The 21,171-nt window shown below is 36.0% G+C and overlaps 1 protein-coding gene across 1 annotated transcript in view; it reads right to left on the bottom strand.

Moving 5' to 3' along the window:
- Positions 1-21,171, bottom strand: part of LOC103591223 (putative uncharacterized protein) — a 34,757-nt gene that overhangs the window by 12,644 nt on the left and 942 nt on the right. The window contains 1 exon segment of the mRNA XM_008573633.1: positions 21,140-21,171. This exon segment is cut by the window's right edge and continues 17 nt beyond it. Within this exon segment, the coding sequence (XP_008571855.1) occupies positions 21,140-21,171 (32 nt within the window).

Genomic DNA, 21,171 nt, shown 5'->3' with positions numbered 1-21,171 from the left:
TCTTCTTTGACCCATCGATTACTTGGTAATGTTTTGTTTAAGTATCTAATATTTCCAGGTATTCCAGCTATGACTCTGTTACTGCTTTTTACTTTAATTTTGTTATGATCACAGAACATACTTTCAATCATTTCAATTCTTTTAAATTTAATGAGGTTTGCTTTGTGACACAATATGGACTATCTCAGTAAATGTTCCAACTGTGCTTAAAAAGAATGTGTATTTTGCTATGTGAGGTGGAGTGTCCTATAAATTTAAATTAGGTAAAGTTAGTTTTTAGTTAAGACTTTCACAAACTGGTTTTTATGTTTGCTTTGTTCATCACTTTCTCTTCTCCTTTTATGATATGGGTGTTAAATCTGTTGATATTGTCCCACAAATCCCTGAGGCTCTGTTCCTCTCTCTCGTCTTTCCTCCCTTCATCCTGCCCCCCACTCATTATTTAGATTGGGTAATTTCTATTGTTCTATCTCCAAGTCCACAGATTGCTTCCTCTCTCATCTGCTACCTGCTATTAAACCTCTCCAGTGATGTTTTAAATTTCCATTATTGTATTTCTCTGCTCTGAAATTTCCTGTTGTTGTTGTTGTTGTTTGTATAGCTTCTATTTCTTTGCTGAAATTTTCAAACTTTCCATTCTTTTCAAAAATATTTGCTGTTACTTGTTGGTACATGGTTATAATAACTACTTCAGAGACTTTTTCTGATAATTCCTACATTTGAGTCATCTTGTGCTTAGTGCCTGTTGATTTCCCTTTCCCTTGGTAGTTGTTCAGATTTTCCTGGTTCTTTGTATGTTGAATAGTTTGGGATTTTACTCATTATGTTTTCAATGTTATATTATGAAATTCTGGATCCTATTTAAATCTCCTGTAAAATACTGATTTTTGTTTTGTTTTGTTTAACAGGCAGTCAGCACATATCCTGGACCTCTTTTTGTAGACTGCTGTTCCAATATCAATTTAATTTTCAAACAATTTGCAATGATATCGGGTTTGCCCACCTTGTAAGCCACCCACAGTTCAGAATGAAACATAGGCAGTGGTTTTCACTGCAGTTCAGTCTTCAAAGCATTTTTAGAGCTTATTCCATTTATTTTTATGCATGTACAACTCAGGGTTTTATCCAGGATATTAAAGAAAGATTTAAATGGTCACTTTCTCCTTCCACTTTATTTCCATTATCATTTCTCCCACTCTGGTTCCCACAGTTCCCACAGTGTTCTCATTAGAAGTATAAGAAGTTAACCTCCTAAAAGTGATGCCAGGGTTCTACCACTTAGGGTCTGCCTCTGCTGCACCAGTGAGGATGATGAGGAACTCTCTCTATTTACTGGCATTCTGAAGGACTATAGGGCTGGACAATTTTACAGGGCTCAAACCCACAGTGTTTGCTGCTGCCATAATGGTAGGGAGGTAAAGGAGTCCCACCTTTTTCTTGCCACTCATTTGGTGTCAGGTGAGGAGGATCCACAGGGTTCCACTCCTCAGGATTTGCCATGGTGTACTGCTGGGTAGGGAGAGAGGTGTTAGAAACCAAAACAAACAAACACAAACAAGAAATACTGTCAGATCATCCCTCTAGTCCTGAGATCCTTACTCAGTCCACCTGCTTTTATCCACCTTTCAGTATTATGGTACTTGCTTAATGTATTTTTTTTCTGGGGCTTTTGGTTATAGTTTATGGAAGAGATAGAGTGGAGCATGCTTACTCCATTGTGTCTTCTAGAATCAACAGTCTCACTTCTAAGAATTCCTAAAGTGTGGATAATAGAGAAAGAAAAAAGGAAATCTATCTCATACGAGTAGTGTAGCAGAAGAATAAATGATAGAATATGTTTGACAAACTAAAATGCTAAAAATAGAGTAGTGTATATAAAAAGGACACAGTAGTGCACTTTTTTCTAATCCTGTTGTATCCATCCATGTAACACACCTGCCTTCTCTTTTCCTCCTTACCTACTGTTCCCTAAGGAATGAGGTGTTAAAATAATTGGTGACTTTGAAAGGAATAGCAGAGCCTTTATTGCCTGGCCACATCTTTCCCCCTCTTCTCTTACCCACAGAAAGGCTGTTCTTAATTTCTCTAAGTCATAAAATAAATTTAGGGGCAAAGGCCCATGTGTGGTACAGCACTTACTGTGACTAGTTGGGTAAGTCTCCCTAATTATGGAGTTCAGAACTGGGAAGGTTGCTCATAGATAGAAGCTACATTGTTCAATTTCCGTAAATTATACTGAATACTTTTGTCTTCATATGATTCACTCCATCTTATTTATTAGTTTTGTAGTCCAGTGAGAAATAAAAAGATGGGAGGGATATTTTGCTGGGCCTTCTTATAGACTCCAGCATACACTAATAAACATAAATTAATCAAGTCATTGAATTAGCTCCCTTTCAATAACAGGGTACCTCAGTTACGAGGGTACTTAAAAAAGCTCGTGGAAAAATAAAATTAAAAGATAATACAAATCTTTCTGTGAACTTTTAGAAGAACCCTTGTATTATATGACTATAGGACATGTTTCTTAACACCTTATTGTGAAGGAGTCTAATTCACCTTTTTTTTTAATGAAGAAAACAAAATTTATTGCTTACAGTTTCTGAGGCTGGGAAGTCCAAAGTCCATCTGGTGGTGGCAACAGTGACTCAGTGGTCTCACTTTGCAAGATGGTGGAAGCAGAGAGCAGAGGGAGCTAATTCATCTTTTTATTCCCAGTGCTTAGCACATTGCCAAACACAATGAGCACATAACAAATACTCAGCAAATGTCCATCACATAAACAAATAACTGATTCAATGAATAAAAGAATGCCAATATACATAATGTTAGATGTACCATTCAACATCGTTATTTTAATGGCGGACTTTAAATCTCATATAGTTCCTACTTCCTCAGTAGGTGTAAGACATCTGGGAATATCTAATATTTACTCTACTTCGATTAAAAGAGTTATCAATTCACTTAACCCACATAAAACTCCTCTGAAGAAAGCATTATTATTATCTGTATTTTAAAAATAAAGAAAGTGATGACCAGAGAGAATAAGTGACTTGTCAATGGTCAGATAGCTAGTAAGTGACAAATTTGCAATTCAGACCCTTGAGTATGGCTCTGGAGTCTGTGACTATATTGAACATACCAGACCATCTCTCATGGCAGATCTTACATAGCCTTCCCAACAACTTGTTCGTGAGTCACCTGGCCCTGGGTTTACAGTCAATAACCCCTCCTGTCTGTCCTCAAACAATGCACACCTTGAAAGCTGGCCTGGCCATATCAATGAAACCATCCCTCCCCATGCTTCTGCCAATCAGGGCTAAACAACCAAAACCAGCAGTCCCTCCACAAACTATTAGTCCCCACCCCAAATGATGAGACTACCCTCCTCCCACCATTACCAGCCATGTCACAAGCCTATTATAAATTTTTTGTTTCTTCAGGTCTTACTGCTGAAGAACAGGACAGTGATTTGAGGGCAAGAAGCCAGTTGGAAGGGAATGATAAAGTATATGGCTAATAGAGCAGTAAATAAGTTATAGCACTTTAAATATGATGCCTTACATCTTTCAATAACATTTCTCTTGACTTAAATACCTCTGTACTTACAAATTTTGAGTGTCATTACAGAAACCTGTGATTTTTTTCATCTGCCACCAAAGTCAAAATGTGTAACAGGTTAAAATTAAGCCATTAGTAAAAGTAAATTTCAATTCTAATAATCTGCTTGTTTCATAAATTAATACATGTGAGATATAAATTACTTTTGAATATTTCTTAGAAGAATTATGAGAAAGTTAAAGTGCAAAACTAATACGAGAGCAAAATCTAGACTAAAACACTGCACGTGGGCCATAGATTCCAGACGAGTGCTGACATTTTAAAGGTATAAATGTTTTACTGTTCAAGTGCCGTAGTCTTGTATCATACGTATTGTACGTATGTTATCTGCTCCAGTAGTTCTCAGACTTTGGTGTGCATTAGAACACGTTTGAAAGTGGGGCTAAGAATGTTAAAAATACTTGTTCCTGAAGCCTAGCCTTGCCCTACTGAGTAAGAATCTTTGAGGGTGGAGCCCAAACAAAAATATTTTTAAGAAGCTTTGCCAATGATTCTGATGCCCACAAAGTTTGAGAAACACTGACTACATACTCGACTTTCAGGACTAAAAGATACAGAAATAGATAAATACTAAAGAAATTTCAACTAATCTTTGTAATATTTCTACTTCAACATTAAACTCTTATTCATATTGACCTTTGTGTTAATCTCTACTATTTAATATCCCTTTGGAGAAAAGTATAGTGTTGTTTCCCTAATATAAAAATGTGTTTTTTTCACATTTCTTTCTAAAAAAATAGCATACAAAAGTATAATTATGATTTAAAGAGTCTGATTCTGTCTGACATAGATAAATGTACTACTCCTTTGTGTGTGTGTGAGATATTCCATCAAATATGTCTTTGTCTTTCCTACCAGTTATAATATCACAACGTATCTTGTCAATTTATTTTCTGGGCATGTGGGTGTTTGTATATATATGTACTTGAATACACAAGACATTTAAAAAGATTGGCAGCCAGACAATAAAAAAGCTTTTCTTACCAAGTAGCCTTTTGGCTTTTTACAGATCATCTGCTAAACCCCAACCAGCAAACAAAAAAAAATTGTTTTGAAATTATTGGAGAAATGCTGAAATATGTCATGTTCATTTGCTTCAAAAACATTTTTAATAGCTCTATTAATACTTGTCAATCACCATGTGTTCTTGATCTTTTTGTTTTTTTAAACATAATTTCCAGCTACATTTTGAAGTATGTTTCCAGTACCTGTAGTATCTTCTACATAACTGCACATTTTCTATATCAAAATCAAAGCTCCTTTCTATTTGATTTGTCTTCATATCCCTTCAACTGCTAAAGTTGCTATCACAATTCACAAAATATTCAAAGTTTCTTGTCATTTGTTGAATCAAAACACTCACCTGAATGCTTTTTGGATAATTTTATTGTATGTTTATTTCTAGCAGGCAAACCATTTCAGAATGTCTAACAATAAATTACCACCTGTCTAAAGAAGTCATGCTGTTTGAAGGGTTATTCTAAGCCTAACTCCTTAAAGCAAAATGTAACAGATTCATTTAACATTTCTTCAGAAAGAAGAGATGCATATACAATGCAAAACTAAACTGTTTATATGGTCTATGTCATATTAGTATCTCAAGACATCTTACAGTGAATTTTCTGAAAGCAATGGTAGTCATTTAAAAATGGAAATGGAACTTAGAATAGAAAGAGAATTAAACTTTAAGAAGAGAAAGCACAGAGCTTCAAAATAACTCCTTTTCAAACAAGCTTCCAAACACAGCACTAAGTGCATGTAATCAGTTACAGGCCATAGGTTAAAGAACTTGAATAACTCACAGAAAATGTACAATTTTCAACCCCATGGACTGTCATTACTACAAGGGGATGAAATAAAAACTATAAGTTTGTTTTCAGTATCTGCATAGTGTCAAGGAGAGTAATCCCAGTTGCAAAAGCAGTCACACGAATTTCTATGCCCTGGCAGCATTAGAAGGTGTTGACATTTAGGTACCATGATAAAGGCAATACCTTTAATCCTGCACATGAAGTTGTCTAGACTCAATAAATTATCAGATACAAATGAGTAAATGACAAGAAGGCTTAAATGATCATATGACATAGACAGTCATATGATCCTGTTCCTAGGGCTCTGCCTCAACTCTCCTAAGTAAATGAGCCCACAGCTCCAATCTAAGAAGTGCCCAGATAAGGAGATAAAAATTCTTCTTTCATTGCACGTTCTCAATTCTTAGGTCTAGCATTTTTCATTGAACTACCAGAGATTCCCTATCCTGACAACAGTGGTCAAACATAGGTACACACAGTTGTTGTAAACACTTCATCATTTAACTACCCTGGTTCTTAACCAAGAAACTAAATTATTAAACAAAAGAAAATTACTGAAGCATATGGGATCAGTTAAAATAATATGATTGTGGAAAACGACTAACAGCGTTCTTCTTGGAGGCTAGTAAAATGAGAGACTAACTATGATTATTATCTCTTCTGCCAAGGCAGATTCTGTCTGCCAGATTAACACTCCATAAGGAGGAGAAAAGAATTGCCATTTTCAATCATAGCTCAGCTTTGATATTCTTCTTTGTGTGGAATAAAGTAAGCTGAAAGTGACAAATATATTTTGAGGAAGAAAATCTATTGTTTATGGTCTTGTTCCTGCTCCAAATCCTAGACAGAGAAAGAATATGGCTTTTGGGGAAGCTATCACTTGTATGCTATCGCCTCTTTATACAAATCAATAGCAGTTCAGTTGTGAATAAAACAAATGCAGGCAGAGACTATGAAAAGTCACCTGGGCCCGCTGGTATAGATTTTGGCAAACTGATTTTGCTGGATTTCCCTAGTAAAGTCCTAAAACAGATAATTTAAAAAACCATTTAAATGCCTCTCCTCTGGCATAGGGGTCAAAGCTTCTGGCATTTAATTTGCTGATCACTGTTCTCAGTTGAACTCTAATCTGCCTTAAAGGAAAACTGCAGTTATTATTTATATATCACCTGTGAGAGCTAAATAAATATTTACCAACAAAGAATGTTGATACATACTTCAGACACAGAGTTTCCTATAATTTCTCTGTCCACTTTTTCAATTTGATTAGTCAGATTCATGTGGTAAGATTTTTCTGAGCCTCCAGTCATCATGGAAAATTTTGTCTAGTCACAGAAAGGGAAAAACTAGATTTAGCCATACACACTCCATGTGTATACAATCTATGTCAAAGGAGCCATAGCTGAAGGTCCTTGTTTTTTCAGAATATCCCCTTCCACTGACATCAAAGGGCAAGGTGAAGTTTCCTAGCTTCAGTTTTTAAATTGTTGACACTCAGCTCTTCATGCTAAATACATACATACATGCATACACACATATACACACCTCGGTCAGCTAATGCCCCCATCCCTTTGTTCTGTTCTTGGCACCTCCTAGATCTAATTGAAACCATATTCTCCAAATCTCCACAGAAATATTTCTTCCCTTCAAATATGTCTCTTCTAGGAAATATTTCCTACATATCACAATAATCTTGTACTTTGGGTAACTCCAGAGGTACATGAATTAAAGTTCCTCTAAATGCTGTCCAAAAATGTAGAACTCACTGTGGCAGATTGTATTTTCCAAGATGGACACAGCAAGATCAACCATCCCATGTGCTCTTCTTACAGTGTGACACTGACAGTCCCCCTAGGGAGACAAGGGCCAGGTTAGGGGGATCTCCTTTTGAAGATGGGTGACTTGTGATTAGCAGAAGTGACTCTACTTGTTTTCTAAGACTAGATAATAAAATCTAGCTTTCACCTGGTTCTCTTGGGGAGCTCGTTCTTGCAACACAGCCACCATACTGTGACAGGAAGCCAAGCAGTCCATGAAGAGGCCCATGTAGAGAGAACTGAGGACCCTGGCCCACAGCCCAGCTAAGGTCCCTGCTAACAGCAAGCACTAACTTGCCAATTACTGGAGTGCACCATGTTGAAAGTGAAACCTCCAGTCAAAACTCGAGCCATCCTAACTGATGCCACATGGAGCATAGATTAGCCTTCCCAGAGAACTCTGACCAAACTGCAGATTCATACACTAAATAAATAATTGTCATTGTTTTAAGCTACAAAATTTTGAGGTTAATTGCTATGCAGAACTTACCAAAAATTAATAAATTGATATTTGAACTGTGATGTGTTCACTAATTTCTGCCTGTGGTGTGTGCTTGTGTGCATTTTAAAACAAAATACTGAGAGTGTTAAGAAGGAGAATGCATTACTTCTTAATCACTCAGTAGCAGTTATGAATCTATTTTCTTAAACCAGCCTAATGCTGATCCCATGCACCCATCCCACTTAATTAATGAAAAATTCATTCTTAGTCCCTTTGGGGATCTCTCCCAATATGCCATGATCTGTAAGCTGTGTTCAGTGCCAAAGACTATAAAAACTATCTGTGAATGAAACAAGCTGTCATTTGTATGAGTGGTATATACAATTTCATATGTACTAGAATTATTTTCTTCATTGAATCATTAACTCATTTACTTGACAGTCATTAACTGAGAAGTTATAATGTGCTTATTGTGCTTGATACTGTGCTGAGCACTGGGTATAAAAAAACGAATTAGACTCCTTCACAGTTAGCTGTTAAGAACATGTCCTATAGTCGTTGAATACCTAATATTATGTCTACAGAGATAACCTCTGTTTTACCTCACAGAATATCTTTATGATTGGTGATTCTACCATCTCTGATCTATGTTCAGAATCTTCAGTGAGACTGGGAGCCCCTACACTTAGAGTCAGGTTTCCTATGTACCTCAAACAACCGTCCCAGTCGAGACTTTACAACTCCCCCACACACAAATCAGTATGTCAAAAATATACCCTGCCTATATGATGATAACAGATAAATATTTGTTGAGCTCACACTTTATTATAATTTTTTATATTTATAATATAAACATGCCAAGCTCTATTATAAACTTTTTTAATGTGTAATTTTCTCATTTAATTTTTACCAAAGCACAGAAAAAGCCATCTGTTCAAGGTATATAGTTATTAAGAGGTAAAGTCAAGAATTGAACCTTGAAACTGTCTGCAGAGGCATCCTCAAATACTAAGCTATACTGCTCTGTTGCCACAAGTAAGCGTTTGTAAATTTCCACCACATGTATTATGTTTAACTTTTCTATCTAATTTTTGACTAATGTAGAATAGCAAACAACATGTCAAGCGATCATGATTTTCCACATTCTTCACAATACAAAACACTATGTGCTTACACATAAGGTTTCCTTTGTAATTGTTGTCTCAATTTTATTCACCGTTCTTACAAAAGTATATTAGTAGTAAGCAAGTGGTGAAAATGAGACAAACATCTAGCCCAGATTATGTAATGGAAGGCAACTAACCAAACAACATATTCCGAAAAGTCATTACTGAATTTGGGCTTACACCCTAGCACATCTCTCCTCCTAAACCTATTCCTTCCTGGGCTTGCTAATTTGAGCATCTTCTCAGAGAAGATCAAAGATCTATAGTGGCTCCTTCTCACCTACGAAATCAAAGCCAAGTATAAAATTCAAATATGGAGTCCAACTGGCCCCCGTCTTGTTTCTTATTGTTCCCACCAAACATTTCTAAGTTTTTCCATGTCCCCAACATATGACTTAAATTGCCACATCTGTATGTACATTTCTTCATGATGTTCTACATCTGAATCATCATAGTCATGAAGAGATGCCCACTCTGTTTTCCTTTAGAAGGGACCTCCCCACCAAAAACATTTCATGGCCAGCACCCCATAGGGCTTTCTCTTGTTCAGATAAAAGTCTAGGCCCTCTTTATTCTAGCCTTTCTGATTTCCTCTGTGCCATTCCTGCCTTTACTCAGCCCCTCACTTTCTAGCTCTGTCTTCTGTTCCTGACCCATCTTTTGGACTGCATCCCCTTGGATGTAACTACTCATCCATGGCTTTTCCATTTCTATCGGCTTTTTATCTTGGATCTGGTTTACACTTCTGCTCTGGCTCCTTCCAACCTTCAAGCTCCATCCAGGAAAGTGATTTCAAACTGTTTTGCTGTAGGATTGGAGAAATGTAGACCATATTGTTTCCCTTCAAGGTCCAGCTTAAAACTTACCTATTCAGAGAAGCCATCCCATATATCCCACCTTACAATAATCCTTCCTATACATCTCCTCAGTGCTTACTTTCTCACATTAGATAGCACTCTCTTGAGCTCATTTGGATACTTTTGACATTATTCAGTAATCATTGTGTGAATGCTTGTCTTATTTTCTCTGAACAGACTTTATTTAAGAGCACAGACAGGTTCTTCTACCTTTTATGTATGTCTCCTCTGTTCAACTCTGATATAAAATAGCTTCAGTTTAAGCACAGATGTTCCATACATGCCTATTGAGTTGAACAACATAAAATTCCAGATCAAAAAGCTCTGGAATTTAATGGCCCTTTACATACTCAGTCTTGGTGTATTATTCAACAGGTGGCTAGTGGAAGTGACAAAGGGGATATAATACTATAGGGAGGCTTTTCCCAATAATAATTTCTCCAAAATTCGAATACATCTGAGAGGTAACTTCATCATCATTGCATTAATAACCATTGCCATAGTGAAGTATAGTTACTGATAAGGTATCTCCTATCATTCAGGAGGGCTAAGAAGCAAAAAAGTTAAGAACCATTATTCTATTATGGCCATTGAATTAACTGTGTTTACAATTAAGTTTTTTTTGAAAATGCTAATGACTTATTTTTAAAAAAAGATGTTGCATAAATTATGGTAGTTTAGTACCAGATAAATGTCTGTTCAGCCCTACAAATCAAGGACAAAGGCCCAACTAATATTGATTTCACAGATTGTAACAATAAAGGGATTTTGGCTTGTCAAATTCAGGAGTAAAATTTATCTCTAGAGACACACGAATTAGTAATAAACAGATAGTAAATCTATCTTCTCCACATGATCCCCTCAGATATAAATTTAGTTCCCTTTGAAAAAAGGATTGACATGAGTAGCTTATCCTTGTATAGCATTTAGTGCAGTTAATGTTTCATTTTGATTTATAAGAATTCAATAGGCATTATAATGTCAAAAGTTTTCTACTACAAAACAGCCACTAGGCTCTTTCAGAGACGTTCTCTCATGAAATCTTCAAAAAAACTACCTATTGTGTGTTTTTAGATGAGGAGACCAAAGGTTAATGAATTTAAATAAATAGCCAAAGTTCTATAATAGTAGCTGGCAAAACTAGGATCCAATATTTAAGTCTTTTAAGTTTAGGATCAGGCAGATATTTCATAAGTACTTATTACATAATAATAAAACATTTAAAACTAGATAACTTGTAGAATTAGATACAGATTTTCACTTCATAATTTCAACTTTAAAATGAGACCACACTTTAAATTAAGATGAATGGTAGCTTTTAGGAAAGAGGTGATGGGGTTACTATTTTACTTTTTTTAGCCAGAGATTCTTATTGAACATCATAGGCCAAGTAAGAGTTTTGGTACTAAATGCTGGTTGAAATGTGTGTGCGGTTTTTTTGTGTGTGTTCTGTTTTTTAATTATTATAGGCATTATAAATCTGCTTTCTTTCAAGTAAAGGGGCAGATTAAAAAAGTGATATTTCTCACAGTAGCTATCAAAACCCCAGTTACTATTTCATTTCTCTCTGTGGATGGATCTATTGCCTTGTTCACCAGAGTTAGCATCATAATGATCCAGTAGTATGCATTTTCGCAGGCATCCTAGAATGAAAATGGTGATTACAACTAAGAAAGAAGTCAAGTTCACATTAGAAGTCATTTGTAGTAGAATCTCAGAGTTTTTAATTCATTTAAAATTATGTAACTTGTTTAAAGGACTTTGTCATCTGTTTTGAGGTTCCTTTTCATGTAGACTATTGAAGCCTCTATGAAAATAGCTGTCTGTGGGCCTCTCACCAACTACAGGACTGACTCTAAGGCATAAGGTGTGTGGGGTGGGAGTAGAAACAAGCCAAAGCCCTTCTCTAGATCAGCTCTGTGAACTAGGCAGATGATAAGCATATCTGTGTCTGAGATAGTCCATCACAACCGTTCCATGATGGGGGCAGTGCTGTAATTCTTTACAGATAGCAGAAAATAGCTCAAGAAATCTGTACCAATCTGCTCTCCCACATACAAGGGGGATCCTTGTGTCCTGAATTTGCAAAAATGAAGAACAACATTCCTTGACTACACAACCCCATGGTTTGAATCTTCCAGTTTTGTTGTTCTTTGCTTTTGTCTTGAAAGAGGCCTTGTCAAATCATAATGAAAAGAATGTATTGAGGCGTGAGAAAATTCAAATTTCCTATTTAAAGCCTGGAGTTCATTAGCAGGAGTATACTCACTTATTTCAAGGGTCACTGGGTTACGGAAAAGAGCCTGTCTCTCTGCTATCCAAGTCTCAAATCCTTCACCTGAAGATGGTTTGGAACTGTCCTTAAGTCTATTAGCTTTCTGTGGGGCATAATTCATCTTTGCCATGATTTGTCTTGTGACCCTGTCAAGTCGAGGGCCCTGCTTTGATCACGTGCTATCTCTTTTTCTTGATCACTTTTCAGTTAAGTAACTGTCTTGGTTTAATCGGTTGTAATGATTAAAAGTTTGTTTAGATTACCCTGCAATTTTCCTTTATCAATCACACTTAGGTTAACTATTTTATTATTTACAGCCCAATACAGAAAATTTACCTGAAGAAATAGTCTTTTTAATTGGACTTTTTTTATTAGACTATTTCTATTGTATATGTGTTAAGACTAAAATCTAAATTTCAGCAAGTAAGAGAAATTACCTATTTTTAATATTACAGGGTTAGATTTGTAACAAAGAGATCTTATACTATAATACTGAGAGGCAGAATATAACAAGTGTAGGCGTGACAGACCAACAGACCCAGGTTTGGATTCTGCTTCAGGACTTGCCAGTCCTATGACCTTTCTGAACTTAAATAATCTTACCTGGAAAATGAAAATATTAATACCAACCTAATGCAGATTGCTTGAAGATTATAGATGTGTGTATAGAGCACAATATTTAATCTATTAATTATTGTTTGTTTTAGCTTTGCCACTAACCAGCTATGTCATTTTAAGAGAGCTACTTTATTTCTCTATTTCAGGTTGCTCCAATAAATAAGAGGGCTGGACTAGATCGTTTCCTTTTCTGTCAAAACAGTTACTAAATAAACCTTCTCTACTGTTCTTTGTATTAGTGATTGAATTTGCAAAAAATTTTACATTAGTCAAGGTTTTTTCAAATTGACATTTTCTCACTGAGTAATGACAACATTACTTGCTACTGGGACAGTAACGTGAAAATAAGTTGACAAAAACAAAATGGTCAGTAGAAAATGTTTAAATATGAAATTGGACAAAACAAGATTTTAAAAAATCACATATAGAAGATAAAACCATAGACTAATAGCTAAATAATCTGTTTAAAAAATATATGTCATGACTCCCTATCAGATTAAATGAGTGACCTTGGGAAAATGGCTGGAAAAGTTTTATTGACCTGCTTAATCTTACTTTAATCAACCTGTGGCAATGAGTGCAGCAACACTTGCCACCTACATAGATCTTTGAGTTACCACAGGAAAAAAAGGAGGAACGAAATACATTAAATATGATCGTCCCTAAACCTGTCAATTATTTCTATTTACAACATCTGTTTATCTGCTCTGCAGGAGAAACAATTTTTAAAAAAGATTCCTAAGCTTTATTTCTCATCAATAGCAGTAAAGTCTTTTGATTTGCTTTTACTTTGAAACAGTTATACTATTTTTCTACATATATTTTTCAAAACAACTTTATTAAGTCATAAATTATGTTTAATAATTTAAACCATAAAAACAGCAACACAAAATTTGAAACCTGAGAAGATATATTTTCTCATTTACAGATGCATCAGAGAAGACATGGACACCCTTTCTCCCATTTGTGAGTGAGATAACAAGACACATGAGCAAAAGAATTGCAAAACTAAGTGCTTATATAAATATTTCCTTACCTGAAAAATGTATTCTAAATTTGTAGTAAATAACATAAAAAATGTGAAAATCAGTATAGCAGATGGGGCTGGAGATCTGCCTAACGAGGCTCCAACTCTGTAAAAGTCAGTATTGTTGATGGGGCTGGAGATCTGCCTAATGAGGCTCCACAGTTTTTCTATGATAGAACAACTCATTCCGAAACATCTTATCTTATGATAAGAAATATTAACAATAATAAAATATCAATAGCAACACTAATATTTACCTTCCCCCTGCACGCTGGAGCAGGTAGCCACCAACACAGGACCCTCCAAGTCCAGGCAAGTGTGTGCAGCATGGAAAGGCCCCCCCAGAGAGGCCTGACAGCCACTACGACCACGCAATCTGAGACACCCACATCAGAGCAGGTAGCCACTGATGCAGGACCCCCAGCCCAGGCAAGTGCACACAACCTAGAGAGGTCCTAAAGCCCCCAGGCCTTAGGGCCCCAAGCCACCCATGTGGGAACAGGTAGGTGCCGCTGCTGGACTCCCAGCCCAGTATAGTCCCCACAGCCCAGAGAGGACTGAGCCTCCCGTCCACAGGTATTGAGGCAGCCGTGCCAAATTGGCAGTCCCAGCAGGATCGTAGCCAGACATTAGGGTCGAATGAGTGGACCGTGAAATCCCCTGCCACAATGACTAAACACCAAAGGAAAGATACCAGAAATATGAAAAATCAAGAAAGTACACCACCAAAGGGTAATAATAATTCTCAAGCTCTAGATCCTATAGAACAAGAAGCCCTTGAAATGACTGACAAGGAATTTCAAGTGATAATTCTAAGGAAACTGAATGAGATACAAGAAAACTCAGCTAGACAACATGATGAAATGAGGAAAAGTATACAGGACCTGAAAGAAGAATTGTACAAGGAAATCAATGCCCTGAAAAAGAATGTAGCAGAGCTTGCCAAGCTGAAGAATTCATTCAACCAAATAAAAAACACAACAGAGAGTTTAACCAGCAGGCTTGCAAAAGCAGAAGAGAGAACTTCTGACCTTAAAGATGGGCTGTTTGAAATAACACAGGCAGACAAAAAAAGGAGAAAGAATTTAAAAGAATTGAAGAAAATCTAAGAGAGACAACAGACAACCTTAAGTGCTCAAATATCCGAGTCATAGGTATTCCAGAAGGATAGGAAAAAGGAGATTGCATTGAAAACATATTCAACAAAATCGTAGCAGAAAACATCCCAGGTATAGGGAAAGACACAGATCTTCAGATTCAGGAAGCTCAAAAATCTCCAAATATATTCAACCCAAAAAGTCCTCTCCAAGACATGTTATAGTCAAATTGGCAAAACTCAAAGACAAAGAGAGAATTTTAAAAGCTACAAGAGAGAAGCCTCAAGTCCCCTATAAGGGAGCCCCAATCAGACCAACATCAGACTTTTCATTACAAACCCTAAAAGCCAGAAAGGAATGGGATGATATATTCAAAATACTCAAAGACAGAGATTGCCAGACAAGAATACTTTACACAGCAAGGCTATACTTCCATAATGAAGGGAAAATAGCATATTTCACAGACACACAAAAATTGCAGGAATTCACTACCACACGACCACCCTTACAAGAAATTCTCGAGGGAGTACTGGGTTTGGTACCTGAAAAATAACCACCACTGCCATAAAAACTCAATAAAAATCAAAGCCCACTAGTAAAATAAAAATGCTAACAATGAAGAGAGGGAAAAAAAGTTTACCTACCACCCCAAGAAACCAACAAACACAGAAGACAAACAGTATTCAGAAAGAAAGAAACAAAAGACACTGAAGACATACAAACAAAAATCAATAAAATTCTAGGAGTAAATCAAGACTTTTCAATAACAACTCTTAATGTAAAAGGATTAAATTCCCCACTCAAAAGACACAGACTGACTGGATTAAAAATATGGACCCAACTCTATGCTGCCTTCAAAAGACTCACCTCACCTGTAAAGACACACATAGACTAAGAGTGAAAGGATGGAAAAAGATATACCAGGCAAACAGAAATGAAAAACAAGCTGGAGTAGCTACTCTTATATCAGATAAAATAGACTTTAACACAAAAATCATCAAAAGAGATAAAGAAGGCCACTATATAATGATAAAAGGAATGATCCATCAAGAAGATATAGCAATCATAAATATATACACACCTAGCATCGGAGCAGCCAGATTTATAAAGCAAGTACTTTTAAACCTAAAGAATGAGACAGACACTAATACCACAATAGTGGGGGACCTGAACACCGCACTATCAATATTGGACTGATGATCTAGGCAAAGAATCAGCAGAGAAGCACAAGATATAAACAACACTTTAAACTAATTGGACTTGGCAGATATCTACAGGACATTCCATCCAGCAACCTCAGAATATTCATTCTTCTCATCAGCACATGGAACATTCTCCAGGATAGATCACATGTTAGGTCACAAATCAAGTCTCAACAAATTCAAAAAAATTGGAATTGTCCCATGTGTTTTTTCAGATCACAATGGATTAAAATTAGAAATCAATAACAAACAAAATTGTGAAAACTATACAAACACATGAAAATTAAACAGCATTCTACTTAATGACATATGGGTCCAAGAAGAAATCATGAAAATTAAACAGCATTCTACTTAATGACATATGGGTCCAAGAAGAAATTAAACATGAAATCAAAAAAATTATCGAAACTAATGAAAACAGTGACACATTATACCAAAACCTGTGGGATACTGCAAAAGCAGTACTAAGGGGGAAATTTATCACATTAAATGCTTACTTCAGAAGAATGGAAAGATGGCAAGTAAACAACCTCTAACTTCACCTTAAAGAACTAGAAAAACAAGAACAATCCAAATCCAAAGTTAGCAGACAGAAAGAAATCATTAAGATCAGAGCAGAACTTAATGAAATTGAAACCCAAAAACATGATACAAAAGATCAATGAATCAAAAGTTGGTTTTTCAAAAAGATAAATAAAAGTGACAAACCATTAGCACAGCTAACTACAAAAAGAAGAGAGAAGGCCCAAATAATAAAAATTAGAAATGAAAAAGATGATATTAAAACTGATACTCCAGAAATACAAGAAATCATTAGTGATTACTATAAACAACTATATGCCAACAAATTTGAAAATCTGGAGGAAATGGGTAAATTTCTGGACACTCACAACTACCAAAACTGAGACAAGAAGATGTAGAAAATCTGAACAGACCAATAACAACAAAAGAGATTGAAGCTGTTATCAGAAGGTTCCCAGTAAAGAAAAGCCCAGGACCAGATGGGTTCACTGCAGAATTCTATCAAACCTTCAAACAGGAATTGATACCAATTCTCTACAAACTATTCCAAAAGACTGAAACAGAGGCAATTCTCCCAAACTCATTCTATGAAGCAAACATCACCCTGATACCAAAACCAGACAAAGAGACAACTAAAATAGAAAAATACAGGCCAATATCCTTGATGAATATAGATACAAAAATCCTCAATAAAATATTAGCAAACAGAATACAGCAACACATATGCAAAATTATACACCACGATCAAGTGGAATTCATCCCAGGGATGCAAGGTTGGTTCAACATACACAAATCAATAAATGTGATACACCATATTAATAAAATCAAAGACAAGGAACATATGGTCATCTCTATAGATGCTGAAAAGGAATTTGATAAAATTCAACATTCATTCATGATGAAGACCCTCTATAAGTTAGGTATAGATGGAAATTATCTGAACATAATTAAAGCCATATATGATAAACCCACTGCCAATATCATCCTGAATGGGAAAAGCTGAAAGCTTTTCCTTTAAGAACAGGAACTAGACAAGGATGCCCACTCTCACCACTCCTATTCAACATAGTGTTGGAAGTACTAGTCAGAGCAATCAGAGAAGAGAAGGAAATAAAGGGCATCCAGATTGGAAAAGATGAAGCCAAACTGTTCCTCTTTGCAGATGACATGATCCTATATATCGAACAGCCTAAAGCCTCTCCAAAAATCTCTTGGAGTTGATAAATGATTTCAGCACAGTAACAGGATACAAAATCAACACACAAAAATCAGTAGCATTTCTATTCTCCAATAGTGAACATGCAGAAAGAGAAATCAAGAAAGCCTGCCCATTTACAATAGCCACCAAAAACATAAAATACTTAGGAATTGAGTTAACCAAGGTTGTGAAAAATCTCTATAATGAGAACTACAAACCACGGCTGAGAGAAATTAAGAGGACACAAGAAATGGAAAGATATCCCATGCTCTTGGATTGGAAGAATCAACATTGTGAAAATGTCCATACTACCCAAAGTGATATACAAATTCAATGCAATCCCCATCAAAATTCAAGTGACATATTTCTCAGAAATGGAAAAAACTATTCAGACATTTACATGGAATAACAAAAGACCATGCATAGCCAAAGCAATGCTGAGCAAATAAGATAAAGCTGGAGGCGTAACACTACCTGACTTTAAACTATACTACAAAGCTATGATAACCAAAACAGCATGGTTCTGGCATAAAAACAGACACACTGATCAATGCAATATAACAGAGAATCCAGAAATCAACCCACACACCTATAGCCATCCGATCTTTGACAAAGGTGCCAAGCCAATACGCTGGGGAAGAGACTGCCTCTTCAGCAAATTGTGCTGGGATAACTGGATATCCATATGCAGGAGAATGAAACTAGACCCATACCTCTCACCATATACTAAAATCAACTCAAAATGGATTAAAGAATTAAATATACACCCTGAAACAATAAAACTTCTTTAATAAAATATAGAGAATACACTCCAGGAAGTAGGACTGGGCACAGACTTCATGAATATCACCCCAAAAGCATGGTCAACCAAAGGAAAAATAAGCAAATGGGATTATATCAAACTAAAAAGCTTCTGCACAGCAAAAGAAACAATTAACAGAGTTAAAAGACAACCAACAGAGTGGGAGAAAATATTTGCCAAATATACATCTGACAAAGGATTAATATCCAGAATATACAAGGAACTCAAATAACTTTATGCCAAAAAAAAAACAAGTAACCCAATTAAAAAATGGCAAAGGAAATGAATAGGCATTTCTCAAAGGAAGATATACAAATGGCCAACAGACACATGAAAAAATGCTCAACATCACTCAGCATCTGGGAAATGCAAATCGAAACCACACTGAGATACCATCTCACTCCAGTTAGGATGGCTAATATCCAAGACTGTGATAGACAAATGTTGGTGAGATTGTGGAGAAAAAGGAATTCTCATACACTGTTGGTGGTACTGCAAAATGGTGCAGACTTTATGGAAAATGGTATGGAGGTTCCTCAAACAATTGCAGATAGATCTACCATATGACTCAGCTATCCCACTTCTGGCTATATATCCAGAGGAATGGAAATCATCAAGTTGAAGGGATACCTGTACTCCAGTGTTCACTGCAGCACTATTTACAATAGCCAAGAGTTGTAACCAGCCCAAATATCCATCATGAGATGAGTGGATACAGAAATGTGGTATATCTACACGATGGAATACTACTCAGCTATAAAAAAGAATGAAATACTGCCATTTGCAACAACATAGATGGGCCTAGAGAGAATTATATTAAGTGAAACAAGTCAGGCACAGAAAGAGAAATATCACATATTCTCACTTATTTGTGGGACCTAAAAATAAATAAATAAATACACAAACAAATGGGAAGGGGAGGGAAGAAGTCACAACAATCACAATTCCTTGAAGTTATTATGACAAGCAAACAGATATGAAGTTGATGGGGGCGGGGAAGAAGGGGGAAGGGAGGATTTGGTAATGGGACACAAAAATCAACCATATTGTATATTGATAAAATAAAATTAAATAAATAAATAATAAAATAAAATACTACTAAGGCCAAAAAAAAAAAATGTATCTTCCTTGAGCTTTTAATAATAGTCTCTATGACTAAAGACTTTGCATACATCATGTCTTGTCTGGGAGTATGTTTCTCATATTAAATTGAGAAATATGTACATAAATATAGTTTAGATAACCTGATATTTTGTCTAATAGCTTGAGTCCATTTATAATGGTCAATTAGCTTAATTAAAACTCCATACTTTCCAAAATAAGAAATCCATCATTTTTTAGACAACTAAAGATATCAAAGCATGACTGACTGTAGAAAGGTGTCCCATTTTACTCCAAGCACTGTGTACGACATTTTGCAAAATTTCTAATTCTAATTTGAGATCCTCACCAAACCACAAGACTTCTTCAAGGCTGGTTTTTACCTATTATCTCCACAGCAGTCTTGAGGCTCTTTGCCACCACTCTTGCGACTCATTTTATTCTCTTCCCAATTACATTCCTCTAACAGTACAAAGCCCTGTTCCAGGCGAGAGAAGAACAAAACAAACGATTGGTCACTTCTCCGATTTTAGCATAGTAATCATCAGGGTTAGTGCTCAGGATGAAAGAAAATTAAGTATACTACTTCCTTCTTATGCAGGTACTTTTCACATTTATTTGTATTTGTACTGTTATTTATTATTCCTATATGAATTGGGAAACTGGGACAAGTAGGAAATAACAACATGTAATTAAAGCTACAGGGAAACTCCTAAACTCTTCTTAAACATACTCCCCCAAAGGAAGATGTAAGATTAATTTAAACTTTCATTTTATATCCTGGAAAGAGGACTAACCTAACAAACCAGGACAACAAGGGGGAAATGAAATGATCCTCAACTTTTTTTTAATGTACTTATCTTCTTTATTATTCTTAGAAGAACTCGGGGTTCTGGGAGAGTCTAACTAAAGAATGACATTGAGGGAACATTACCTTGTGTGACTATGTTTTCAACATAGACGGCTAGAGAACACCAGAAGTGCACTTCAGAAGGAAGATATCTAACTAACAAATGACAAAAAAGAAACCAAACAGTGGTTAGAGCTGAAGGAGGTGATAGTTGTATCCCATCAAAGAACAGCAGCAGCCACCACACCCTTAGGCTTCTTCAAATCAGATAGAAAGGGGCAGACTTTCTACAATGTATTGATGAAGAACACAAAATGAATCTCTAGTCAAAGGTAAAAGAAAATGAGAGGAGCTGGACATGAGGAGTCTACATTTGACTGTCTACTCAGGAGACACTACCCAAAGTGAAATTATATGGTTCCATCCTCAGAGAAGTCAGGGAAAGTTAAGCCAACTGAATACATGAGTGAAATACACATGAATTTGGGAACCACGCAGCTCCTGAGTCAATCTCACTTCAGCCTAATGAGAAGGAAGGAGAAAGTAATCCCACAGCTGCGTACAGAGTGAAAAGCCTCACAGTTGCTTTGCTTTTACTTCCTCTTTAGGCTCAAGGATGTCAGCATAAAAGCCGCTCACTATCTCTTCAACAGACAAGAACTCAACTAACAGAAACAATGACGTACAGAGAAAACTATATAACTAAGCACAAAAGAAAGCTGTAGCAACTCACTACAGGCTTTGGTGAGGCTGCGCATTGTTTTT

Source organism: Galeopterus variegatus, unplaced genomic scaffold (assembly GCF_000696425.1).
Source record: "Galeopterus variegatus unplaced genomic scaffold, G_variegatus-3.0.2 Scaffold945, whole genome shotgun sequence".
Taxonomy (NCBI): Eukaryota; Metazoa; Chordata; class Mammalia; order Dermoptera; family Cynocephalidae; genus Galeopterus; species Galeopterus variegatus.
This window is presented reverse-complemented; position numbering and strand designations above follow the sequence as displayed.